The 13,551-nt window shown below is 37.9% G+C and overlaps 1 protein-coding gene across 1 annotated transcript in view; it reads left to right on the top strand.

The window, feature by feature from the left end:
• Positions 1-13,551, top strand: part of DNAH14 (dynein axonemal heavy chain 14) — a 417,001-nt gene that overhangs the window by 381,503 nt on the left and 21,947 nt on the right. Inside the window, exons 78-80 of the mRNA XM_023632738.2 lie at positions 974-1,201; positions 10,247-10,444; positions 11,467-11,666. Coding sequence (XP_023488506.2) covers positions 974-1,201; positions 10,247-10,444; positions 11,467-11,666 — 626 coding nt within the window. The remainder of the gene's footprint in view (positions 1-973; positions 1,202-10,246; positions 10,445-11,466; positions 11,667-13,551) is intronic.

The raw sequence follows: 13,551 nt of genomic DNA, 5'->3' as shown, positions 1-13,551 counted from the left end.
GATCTTTGATCCAGAAATCTCATGTTCACATACACACACACACGTATCATATATGCATATCTACGCATATCATATATACATATCCACACAATTCTTATGTATGATATACACGAACATATACATACATATGCACATGTATGTATGTATATGTAAACTGTGCTAATCAGAGAACGTTTCAGATCCTTCACAGTTTCAGACTTAAAAGCCACACTCTCAAAAAAGCCCTCCAAGCCCAGCCCCAGTGGGTTAGTGGTTAAGTTCAGCCTGCTCCGTGTCAGTGGCGCGGACCTGCACTCCTCTGCTGGTGGCCATGCTGTGCTGGCAGCCCACATCCTAAAAAATAGAGGAAAATTGGCATGGATGTTAGCTCAGGGCAAATCTTCCTCAGCATAAAAAACTCTCTAATAGATTCTGTCCCCACTTCACCTCCTGTCCCTCCTCACTTCAATTATCCTGGTTAAGAAGTCAACCAAAGGGATTTTTAATGCAAGCAAAACAATTTAGTAAAACACCAAATTAATTGTTCTCCTTTCTAATATCAAAGATGCCTGATAGTTTTCTTGGTTCCGTTTGTTCTCCGTTTCTATGGTTTGGCCCCCCCGCCCCGCCCCGCCTCTGCGGCTGAGGCCATGCAGCCCTGAGTCTGTTAGCCACTCAGCTGCCCCTCAGCACCTGGACCACGGTCACCCTTCGTGGTCAACTTTCTAAAATGCTGTGCTCCCAGCACTCTACACTAGAGCAAGCAGGAGTGCTCTCGATGAGCAGTGAACTGGAGCAACAGGAAATCGGGTACAGTCCTGCTACAGAAGCTTTCAAAAGGGAAAAGAATCACACAAGAGTTTCGATTGCCGCCAAATCTTGAAAACAACTACATTCTGAGCTGGTTCTCTTCCCCACGCTCTGCAAGGAAGAGCCCCAGTCCTAGTCCTGCATCTGTTCTCACGTGCTGTTCTGACTCAAATCTGTTTTAAAGATTTCCATGGAAAATCCCCAGGGATTGAAGAGTAACTTACTCCAGACATTTGGATATGGTGGGATTGGAGAGGTAACGGAAGAAATATTTGAAACGCCTGACTGTGGACCATGGTGGAAAAAACTTCTATTCAGCTTATGTTTTTTCAATACTCTGATCAACGAAAGAAACAACTGTGGAATATTCGGCTGGAATATTGCTTATAAATTTAGTTCTTCAGACTTGGAGGTAAGTGAAGTCTTAAAATAAACAATAGCAATAGACAAATAACAATTAGGTACAAACCGAGAGCCTACTATGTTTCTGCACAAATACGAAGTGTTTTTCACGGTGGTAAGAAAATGAACTCTGTAACTAGGCAGTAACAGCTGATGTTTCAAAGCATGGACCCTGAAGCCAGTTTTTCCAAATTACGGCTCCACCACTGATAGCTGTACAAGTTTTTAATCTGCTGGGTAAACTCATTAACCTCTCTGGGTCTTAGTTTCCTTGGCCAAAAAAAGCAGGGTAGGGGCAGGGAGGGCAAATGCCGGCACTTGCTCGGAAGGGCTCTATAAAAGCCAGGCCGTTGCAGGTAAAGCCGGAGGACAGTGCCTGACACCCATGAGCCACTGCAAAGTGTTTGTTGTTTTCACTTGTTCATTTAAAGCAAGAGACCCAAGGTGGGGGCGGGTGGAGTTTAGCTTAATAGTCTTTCTTTACCATTCTCTATACAGAACCTTCTGTTTGTGCTTACCATTGCAGTGTGTTTTCGTTATCGCACAGTAGCTGTGTAGGAGCTCTTCCTTAAATCTTTCCCTGGTTAGCCTCCTTGCACTTGTGCTTCCAGCACAGGACACTGCCTTGGTCACCCTTAGAGCAGATACCAAAAACCTTTCTGAGGAAAATCTTGGTTCTGCCTCCGGGTGTCTGTCGCCTAGACCCACCCGAGATGGGCCCCTCCCTGTCTTCCATGGCTTCATCGGTCTCTTCAGTTTTCACAGGAGGCTGTCACACTCACTGCCAGCTCGACTGTCAGAGAATCTGCTTCTGCGCCTAACCAGATGGTCACCTAAAGCACTGCACTCGGGGTCCCTGTCCAGGACCACGAGCTCAAGCACACTTCTGTCCAAACCTTACCCAAAGCTTAGTCAAAAGGCAAACCATATATTGGGGGGAAATGTCTGCACCCTATATTAGACAAACGGTTAATATGCTCATTATGTGAAGATTTCTTATAAATTAATAAGGGAAAGAAAAAAACACCCCAATAGGCAAAGGACATGGATTGGCAGTTCACAATATACATACAAAAAGGCAATAAGAGTATGAAAATTTGTTCAACTTCATCAGTAATTGTGATGGTTAATTTTCTATTTCAACTTGCTGGGCCACAAGGTCCTCGGACATATGGGCAAACATTATTCTGAGTGTGTCTAAGGGGGTGTTTCTGGATGAGATTCATATTTTTTTTCTTTCTCCCCAAATCCACCCGGTACATGGTTGTATACTATAGTTGTGGGTCCTTTTAGTTGTGGCAGGAGATTCATATTTAAATCAGTAGACTGAGTAAAGCAGATTGTTCTCCCTAAATGTGTGTGGGCCTCAGCCAGTCAGTTGAAGGACTGAATAGAACAAAAAGGGAAACCCTCCTGCCTGACTGCCTTGGAGCTGGGACATTGGTTTTTTCCTGCCTTCAGACCTGAACTGAAACATCTGCTCTTCCTGGGTCTCGAGCCTGCTGGCCTTCAGATGGGAGCTACACCATCAGCTCCCCCGAGCCCCCCCCCCCCCCCGCCAACTACAGATCTTGGGATTTGTCAGCCTCCATAATTGCATGAACCAAGTTCTTATAATAAATCTCTTCCTATATGTATATACATCCTATTGGTTCTGTTTTTCTGGAAAGCCCCGACTAACATAGCAATCAAGGAAATGCTCATTAAAACCTCAGTGAGATGCCGGCGTTCACTACCACAGTGGCTGAAATAAACAAAGAAACAAAAATGCAGAGAAGCAGGCACTATCTTATACTGCTGTGGGAATCAAATTGTTATTAACTTTCCGGAAGGCAACTTGGTAATATATATCAAAAGCCTTTAAAAAATTCCTATTGTTATTGATGTAGAAAGAGATAATCACCGTTATAGGATTGATTGATAAAGCTGGGATATGGCAGAGTATGCATCGAATGATCCCATTTCTGCAGACATGTTTATACTATATATTTAAATGTACACTAAACTGTCTGCAAGGGAAACGAATGGTGGGATTATGGAAGGTCAGGAGTTAGAAGGTACCTGGTCGTGCACAGAGCTTGGGTGAATACCAGCAGCGTCACCTGGTGCAGGCTGGAATCCATGGATGCTGCTGCCCTTTTGGCCTTTTGCAGAGAGGGCTGCTTAAGCCAGAAGCGGTGGGTACATCATGGCACTGTTCTCTAGGAGAGGTTCCCCCACTTATTGTCCCTTTTTATGTGGCAATTGTGAGAGCAGCCTTGCCAATGGGAGAGAAACGGACCACCTCGGCGCTGAACTGTCTGAGTTTGGGTGCCTGGTGTTCAGGAAGCTGTCTAGAAATTCCAACTGCTAACCCCTTGGAACTTTGTGGGAAATTGGATTTATGCTCAGCCCCTCTCATTAAGGAAATGGAAACTTCCCGCTCAGTGGGAAGTTGAGTTTGGACACAGCTCCTCCCACTAGGGGGAGTTCCAGTCCCAGCTAGCTCCTTGTCATGCGACTGGAGAGAGTTTCCTCTGGGGCCTGGCATCTGACCCGTGCTATCTGCTAGTCCATAGGACTAAACATCAATTATCTTCCACCAGATGCAGGGCGAGCGCCACTGAAAGCTCCCCCAAACCTGGACCTGAGCCCCAGAGACAAGACCAAGAAAAATAACTTATCTAACGAAATCCAGTGGCCAAAGAGAGAAAGAACACAAGAAATAGAACAGCAAATGATAAGAGCCTGTCAGGACCTAAAAGCTCATTCACATACACCATTCACACACTGGATTTTTTTAAGTGAGCACATATCAAAGATTGTTTTAGCTCACTGATGGAAGAACCAACAGATTGGTAAAACTGATTTTTAAAAGTATAAGACAGCAGAAGCATTTATAGTAACTGAAAGAAATAGTCATGAAATATGACTGCTAAGTTACACACAAAACTGGTAAATGCCCCACAGGCAATAACATTGTAACCTTTGAGTTGCAATTTTCTTTATGAGCCAGAACCATTTGTATTTCTACATGACAAAATTCATTTGCATTGTCATCAGAAAGAACCATATACAGGGCTATCAGTTTTCTATAAGTTAGCATCCACTCTGACAGAGTTTTAAAGTGCTGTAATCAATAGGAACAGTAGGTCAAAACAAAAGTAGATGTTCCTGGAGGGGTCCATAATCCTTGAATGAGCATATCAGCTGATGTTCCAATATGACATCAAGAAGATATGTGGTCCTCCTTTTGCCTATTTCCAAAGTTTGGAGTTTTACTTTTTTTCTTAACAGCTCCATTTTTTATATAATCTCCAAAGATTATTCATTGTCACAAAAGAAAAAGGGCAGGTATCGTTGTGCTCTGGCCTGGTTCATTCCACGTGTGTGGCCAGAGGAGTTAACTAGTGCGTAGGCTCCATGCTCTGTAGTCAGCAAAATGGAGCTGTAAACACACACCATGATTTTTGAACTAAAAAAAAATGAGATAGATGAACTGAAGGAAAGAATGGTCGTGGTTGAAACTTGAGTTAAGGGCTGGAAAAATCAAATAGAAGGAGTAACCCAAGCATAGGAAGAAAATTACAAAAAGATGGAAATCATGAGGCAAAAATTAAGCAGATATTTGAAGGGTAACCTAATATTCAAATGATATGAATTCCTAAGGAGAAACTGGAATAAAAATGATATGAATTCCTAAGGAGAAACTGGAATAGATGGAGAAAAACAAACTAAGAGGAAAGCTAGTTTATTTTCCCTGAACTGATGACAGATTTGAGTTTGCAAATTGAAAATCTCACTGATTCAGGCTGACTAACTCAGTGATTGTAAAGACATAATTTGGACATAAGCTAGAAAATTCCTGAAATCCAAGCTTCTGGGACAAGTTATAAGAGAAAATAATGACATTAGACTTGTCTTCTACATCACTGGCTGGGAGATAGTGGAATAACATCCAGAGAAGCTGAGAGAAGACTAGTCTAGGGATCTTGTTCCCAGCCAAGATGTCATTCACCCCGTGAGAGTCAAAGAGGGATATTTGCATATCAGCAAGGATTTAATCATGTATAATTCATGTTGTCTATCTGTGGAAAATGCTTCAGTAATATCTGTAACTATGCATAAATATATCAGAACAGAGACCCAAAGGAAAGAAAAATGAAAAGAAATGGAAACTGCGGTGAGCAGTTTATTGTTAAGCGTTGCAGTGAACTGTTAAATCTAAATGGAGGATAATAAACTGTCGAGGTGAGTAGTCTAACTGCTGAATATAGATTATCTAAAGGGAGAGTCTCACTACAAGAAAAATTCCCAGAATGGTCTTAAGCTAAAAATGCTAACGTATTTCAACAAAACCTGGGAGTTGGAGTGGAGGGGACGTGTAGGTGAGGGGCGGAGAGGAAAAGCCGTCTGAGTTTTCGTGTGAGGAAGGTCAGGAAGCAGAGGTTTTCTGAACCTGCCACCTTATTGCTGGTCCCAAAGTTAGGGAGGACAGAGAAGGAAATGCGGAAACTGGAACACTTCGGTGAGGAAATATTTGATGTCTTCTTTTCACTTGAAAAAAGAAATGTTATTTCAATATGAATTCAAGGAAAGGAAGGGAAACCTGTAATGGGAACCCTATAATGTTTAAATTAACAAGGAATAAAAAGAAAAAAGAAATGACAATTTGATCAAAAATAAGAGGGAGGGAGAGAAACAACAAAGTAAAAGAAATAACATAAAGTCGTACGAAAGCAATATTATCAGGCATCATATGCAATATAAATGGACTGCAGTCTCTCACTGAGACATATGCAAGTTATAAGAAAAAGACAAACTCGTGAAGGAAGCTTCCAACTGCCAAGAAAATAGGAACAGCAAAAAAAAGCAGAAATGGAAATATTAATAGCAGACAAGATGGAAGTTAACCTCAAAAAGCACCAAATAGTAGAAATAGAAACACTTTATGAAGATATAACAGTCATGAAAATAGTTAACTTTTATAGAGTACTTCCTCTCAGGCATGGTTTTAAATGTTTTATGGATTAATTAACTTAAGGCTCACAACAACCAATAAAGAAGGGAGTATTATCCTCATTTTACAGTTCAAATACAGAAAGTTAAGTATTTGCCTAATTAGTAAGCAGAACAGACACGATTCAAACACAGGCAGTCTAGCTCAGAGTTTCTAGAAGCTGTGCTTTCAGCCATGACGCTGTATGGTCTCTGTGTTATCAAACAATAGCTTACTGTAGCAAAAAATACATATATGTATGTATAGAGAGACACATTCATATACATGAACATATACGTTACATACATGTATATTCATATGTAATTATTGTGGACAATTTTTAAAAACCTCTTTCAGAATTAGATAGCTTTAATAAGCAAAAATAAGACAGAATACAATAATATAATCAACAAACTTGATTAACAGATGTATATAGAGCTAACATCCCTCCAGCAGACAGCACATACCTTTTCATATATCTAAGGAACTGTTCCAAAACTCATGAACGTGGCCACAAAGAAAAATCTTTAATGATTTTATGGGTCACATTTTCTGATCATAATCTAATAAATTTGACCCCAAAAAATGTATTAAATTGGAAATTAAGAAACATGCCTTTAGATAAGCCTTTTATCAAAGAGGATGTTAAAAGGGAAATCACAAAATATCTCAAGCACAATGGACATGAGACTACTTCATACCAAAAATGATGTGACAGTACAAAACTATGCTCAGAAAAATTTTTTAAAACTCTATGGCCTTAAATACCTTCATTATTGAAGAAGAAATGGAGGAAATTAATATTCATCTTAAGATATTAGAAAAAAACAAAAGGAACTAAAAGAAAGAATAAATATAATTTGTAATTTGAATGAAATAATATACAAAAAAGTAATAGAAAAGAAAAATAAATCCAAAAATTGGGTTTTGATAAGACAAAGTTTGAAAATCTAGATGAAGCTGATGATTTCCCAGAAAATAAGAATTATCAAAATCAACTCAGAAAGAAATGGAAATTTTGAGTAGACCAATTGTCATAAGAGATATTGCAAATAATAGCAGAATGAAATAGTTTCATAGCTTAGTTCACTCTGACCTTTAAAAAACAAACGTATTAATGTTATTTAAACTATTCTAGACCTTAGAAAAAGATAGCAATCTCCCTGATTCATTTTATGAAAACAACATAATTTTAATATGAATACCTATAAAGAAAATATACATAAGAACTATAGGCTAATTTCACTTAGGATTTGATGTAAAAATTCTGTATAAACTGTTAATATGTTTCAGCAATGAATCAAAAGAATAATACACTGATGAAGTAGGGTTTATTCCAAGAATGCAAGAATGGCTCAATATCTGGAAATCTATAATCTTAATTTATATGATCATATCAATAGATGTAGAAAAGGCTTTTCTTATGACTTCAGGCGCCATTCCTGATAAGAACTCTAAAATCTAGGATTAAAAGGAGGTACTTAAATATGAAAAAGACTACCAAAAAACGACAGTGTATATCATTCTAAATAGCCAAACACTGAAATGGTTTCAAATAAAAGCAAGAATCAGACAGGGATGCCTATCATCATTCAACATTGCCTTCAAAGTTCTGCTAAATGCAATCAGATAAGAAAATTATGTAATCTGTATTAATGCTGTGAAAGAGAGAAAAAAACTATAAGATATAATTGTATATCTAAAAAACCTAAAAGACTAGTTTTTAAAAAACCTACTAGAAACAGAGAATTTGGTAAAGTAGCTGGATAAAACTATAAATATGTAAAACCCAAAAACTCTTCCCAGCAATAAACACCTAGAAATGAAAGGAGGAAAACATAGTATGTTCACAATCATGATAAAAACATTTTAAATATTCAGGAACAAATTTAACAAGAAATGTATGTATCTTAGATAAAGAACATTATAAATTAGGAGGAAAAAAGAAGAATGACATTTGTTGAGATCTTAAAATGTTCTGATTGCTTTATGTGAATTATTTAATTCTCACAACAATCTTATGAGATAAATTCACTAATTATCCTCATTTTATATATAGGGAAATAAAGGCACAGGACACTTAAGAAACTTGCCCAAGTTACACTGATAAGTGGCAGTCTGATTCCTTTTTTTAATCCTGCCTTCTCTAAATAAATACATTCTGTGTTCTTAGATGGGAAGACTTCCCATCTCATAAACTACCAATTCTTCCAAAATTACTAATCAAATTTAATGCAATTCCAATTAGAATCCTGTTAGGGAGATTTTGAAATTGATAAAATGCATGTGGAAGAAGAGATGCTGAAGAATAAGCTAGAAACGTTCAAAAAATAAAAATACTGCAGGAATCTTCCTTCACCAGGTATCAAAACATACTAAAAATCACTGTGCTATAATCAGTATTATTTGGCAGAAGTAGACAATGAATCAGTGGGACATAATGGAGAATGCAGAAATTGATCTGAGTTTATATGAAATTTTAATATTTGACATAGAAAGTATTTTAACTCAGTAAAGAGGTATTTTTTTAAAAAGTCAATGATTCTTGCACAACTGGCCATCCAGCTGGAAGAAAATTACTTTGGCTCTTTATCTTATACTATATGCAAAAATAAATTCCAGAATGGAGTAAAATTTAAAGGTATTATAAAACAATAGAAACCTTTAAAACTAAATCTAGGAGATTACATATACATCCTAGAGTTGGAGACAACTTCACCAAAATTGGAAACCCAGAACCACAGAAGAAAAGATAGGCATATTTGATTATAAAAACTTTTGTATGGCAGATGGTGACAAAATAGTCAATAGACAAATCACAGATTTAGGATAATATTTGCAATGCAAATGACTGACAAAAGTTACTATCTATAATACACAAAAAGCTCTTACGTATTAACAAGGAAAAGACCAATAATCCAAAGGAAAAATAGATAATGTACAGAAGATTAAATCTTGACCAATAGACATAAAAAAAGATGCTCAAAATAACCAGTACCGGGTGAAATACAAATTAAACTAACAACAAAGTACTACCTATCAGACTGGCAAAAGTTAAATAAACCAGCACCTCTTTCTATGGCAAGGATGAGAGAACGGTGACAAAGAATCCTTTCACACACTCTTAGCAGAAATATGAATTGTTACAGCCATTGAACAATGAGAGCCATTGCAGGACAGTGCGTATGCTAATCTAGCATTTTTAGAAGAAAGGAAGACAGGAAAACAGAGAAAAAAAGATGGAAGAGAGGGAGGCAGAGGGACATGAGAAATAGTCAAAGGACAGAAGGAGAATAGAAAGGAAGAGAGGGAGAGAGGAAGAGAAGAAGGAAGATGTAGAAGGAGAAAAGGACAAATGAAATCAATTTATGTGCGTATAGTTACATAGAATATCTGTGTGAGGGTACCCATGAAATTGCTAACAGTGGTGGCCTGAGGGAGGGGATCTGATGGCTAGAGTGGAGGGTATGAGAAAACTTATTTGCCTTTGTTTATCCTTTTGTACCTTCTTAATTCAGTACCGTGTGGTTCTTTTGGCTATTCAAAAATAATAATAATAATTAAGTAGTTCAATGTTTGTTCAACAACAACAAAAAAGAATTAATGGACAGGGGCCAGCCCAGTAGCATAGCAGTTAAATCCGGGTGCTCTGCTTCAGCGGCCTTGGGTTCCCCGGTTCAGATCCTGGGCGCAGACCTGCACACTGGTCATCAAGCCATGCTGTGATGGCATCCCACATAGAAGAACTAGAAGGACTTAGAACTAGCATATACAACTATGTACTGGGGCTTTGGGGAGAGAAAGAAAAAAAAGAGGAAGATTGGCAACAGATGTTAGCTCAGGGCCAATCGTCCTCACCAGAAAAAAGACTCCTTCTCAAAAAGTAAAAGAAATACTTTTTAAAAAAAGAATTAATGGACAAAAATGTATATCCTAATATTTTTATTCCTCTTGCTATTTCCATATATTTTTAAAGAGGAAATATATGTAGCTGTTTGAGAGTTGTTGATTTTATGTTAAAATATCCACATAAGCTGAAAACACAAACTGAAATAATAACTAGTGGATTTTCTAAAGGTTGCCATAAAGGTGTTGAAAGATGTCCTGAACGCACAGTCCGATGTCCCGTGGCCGGCATTGCACTACCTGATTGGGGAAGTGGTTTACGGTGGCCACGTGACTGATCACTGGGACAGGCGATGTTTAAACACCCTTCTCCACAACTTTTGTAATCCTGAAGTGCTGAGAGAGGACTTCAGTTTCTCTAATGATGAGGTAAGGAAGGAATTTATTTTCTTCCATTACTTGATTATTTTTAACTAAATATTGCTGCATTATTTAAAATCTATATTTAAATAAATTCTAATGTTCACTTTCAATGGCTTTTATTAACTTTCAGTGTTACAAAAGTAAGTTACTATTACTCTGTTCGTTACCATTTCATTTATCCATCCATCCTCTCAAGGCCCTCCACAGACAACCTGGAGATGACCTCTGTTCTCTCCATTATACCAGGCCCCTACCCAACTTATAAACATCACCCAGATGGCATTGTCTTCCTTCTCATCTTCCATTCATATCTCCTATGGTGAGAAATTCCCACCCATCAAAACTGCCAAGTCCTACCTCCACACTCTAACCTGTAGTCTACTCTATTAAATACAGCCTTATGTTGGACAGTAAGTAAAAAGAATGATAAAAAAATGGTTCATGCCCTCTGGGAAACTAGAGTACAAAATAGAAAGCACAAGGAAGCAGAAGCAAGTTAACATTTATTGATGGACTATCCCATGCTAGTGAATTTATCTATCTTTCTCATTTAATGCTCAAAACAACCTTGTGAAACAGACGTTATTCCCACTTTACAGATGAGGAAACTGAGGTTCTCAGCCTGCAAGCACATACAGCTAGGAAGGAGAGCTGGGATTCAAGAATTTTACCCCTGCCCCAAGCACTCAAGAAGATGAAACTCTGCCTCTTCTCTCGTCCTGTCTCTGCTTAGTGTCTAGCCTCTATCCAAGCCTCCACCTTTGTGGAGGTTTAGACACCAGCAGTTGTGTGGGTTTTTTTCCTCTCTTTCTCTCTTTTCCCAACGAGAAAGTTATACGAGGGTATCGTGCGACTGCACTTTATAATACAAGGGTCTCAGATGTAGCTTTCGTTGGAATTGTCTAGAGTATGCCACCTACGAATAAGAAGAGCCTTCTGTATAAAGTTTCATGGGGAAATATTGTCTTCATGCACTACCAAAAGTAGATATCTCACTAGGCAAAAACTGACCGTTTTTGAATTTTCAGATATGTCATCCAGTGCCAGAATCTGCCAGCATAAAGGATTACATACACATTATCCAGTCCTTACCTGACGAAGACCCTCCTGAGCTCTTAGGATTGCACCCTGAGGCCACGAGGGCCTGCAGGGAGGTCCAGGGCCAGAAGTTCATTGACAGTCTCATTGCCATGCAACCGAGAATTACCACTACCGACCTCATGATCAGGTAGGAGCTCACTAGGGAAAGTTACTGGCTGAAAATTATTCACTATTCATTTGAAGAGATATAGTATACAACTTATAGAAAAATACTAAACTAAATTCTCCAAATGACACAGAAACAAGCATACACACACATACATAATTACCAAACATATAGTAGGTACTCATTAAATCTTTGTTGAGTAAGTGCTTGAATTGTACCTGGTGAGTAGTATTTTTAAACCAAATTTGTTTAGATGTGAAATGTCATGTTTACTTCTATAGGACAGGAAACAATGACCATCATAATAAGCAAGAGGACAGTGTGGTCAAGAGGAGCTAGCCCTGCTCTTAGAGGTCTGTGTTGATTATCTCTCTTATTAGCTCTGTATCCAAGGTCGCACTGCCTCAATAGCCTTATCCTACTTGTCCATCAATGAGATTAGGGACAAGTCAGGGATATTGTGAGGTTTAAATGGTGTAACACATGGAACCCAAAATCTCAGGCCTCCTCAGCCTGTGACCATAAAATGAAATCATGTTTGTTAAGGCCAGAACTACATGGCTTAAGCCCTCAATGGCTTGATTGCCAAAAGGATAATCCTACTCTCCCCCGCCCCCGCCCTGCCTAGAAACTGTGTTCCTGCTATTTCTAAACATCTCCAAGGGTGCTCATTCCTCTCTGCTCAGGAAATTGATGACACACAGGCCTCTCTGCATCTCTGCCTTCCTTGCTATGCCTGGGTTCAAATCCCAGCTCCATCACTTGACTTTGTGAACTTGGGGGAGTCAATTAAGTCTTTCTGTCTCAGGTTCACCACCTTCAGATCAGAGATAATAATAGTACCTATCTAACAGGGCTGTTCTAAGAATACAAGTTCCTCATGCATTTAAGTTCAGTTTAGAAATCTAATTTTTCAATTTGTAAGTCTAACAAATTTTAACAATCACTTTAAAAGGTCTTTGAATAGTGTTTGGTTCCATTTAAAAACTTAATTAAACACTTTCAAGTATATTAATATTATTATAAATGTAATATACTTCAATTTTCTGACTGCCAAACCTCAATTCTTTCAATAATTCTTAGAAATCTAATAATTAAACAAATAAATATGATGAATCTTAAATTCTCTTATAGTTTCCAGTGTTATATCAGTTTAGCTGGATTTCAACTTAAAGCCATAAATTTAAACCACTTTCTCAATTATCTCTTTTAAATTGGAGTCACAAGGCTGACCTCTAAGGTTTTAAGAACTTCACTTGTCTTAAAATTACAAATATTTAAAATGCCAACATAAATAGATTCCTCAACACAAAAATATTTTTACTATGATTTGGGTTCTATCAATTCTCTCTATACCTAATTCTAAATCTTCCCAGAGTTGAAAGATGCTTACCAGTTACCAATTTTATCACTTTGCTTGATTTTTTAGTTTGCCTTCTCAGTTTGCTTAAGGTTGAAAAAAAACAAGCAAATAAACTAAACAAAACAGAGATTTTAACCAAAAAATGAATTGATTCTTGTTGGCAACACTCAGAGGATGCCTTGAACCCTGTTTGTAGTTGTCATTAAGATAATAATAAATCCATAACTCTGTGAGGTAATGGTCACATTGCCCACATCCCTGGATTCCAATTATATGTTATTTAATAGTTCTGTGTACTCATAGATAGGATTTTACATTTCTTTGGCTCTTAGGATATATGTATACTTTTTTCCATCTACCTCTAAAACCTCTGAACCCACTGGAATCCTGTGTTCTCTCATAGTCTTCCTGTCTCTTTGGACCATGCAACTCATGTTAAAATGGCATCTGATTGGATTCTCGCTATAGCTTTGGGTGACTATTTAGTCATATCTTCTACAGTCATTCCACTGACACAAAATAAAGAGAACTGAACTCTCACTT

The sequence above is a fragment of the Equus caballus genome, chromosome 30 (genome assembly GCF_041296265.1).
Source record: "Equus caballus isolate H_3958 breed thoroughbred chromosome 30, TB-T2T, whole genome shotgun sequence".
Classification (NCBI taxonomy): Eukaryota; Metazoa; Chordata; class Mammalia; order Perissodactyla; family Equidae; genus Equus; species Equus caballus.
The sequence above is the reverse complement of the archived record's forward strand: the minus strand, read 5'-3'. Positions and strand labels throughout refer to the sequence as shown.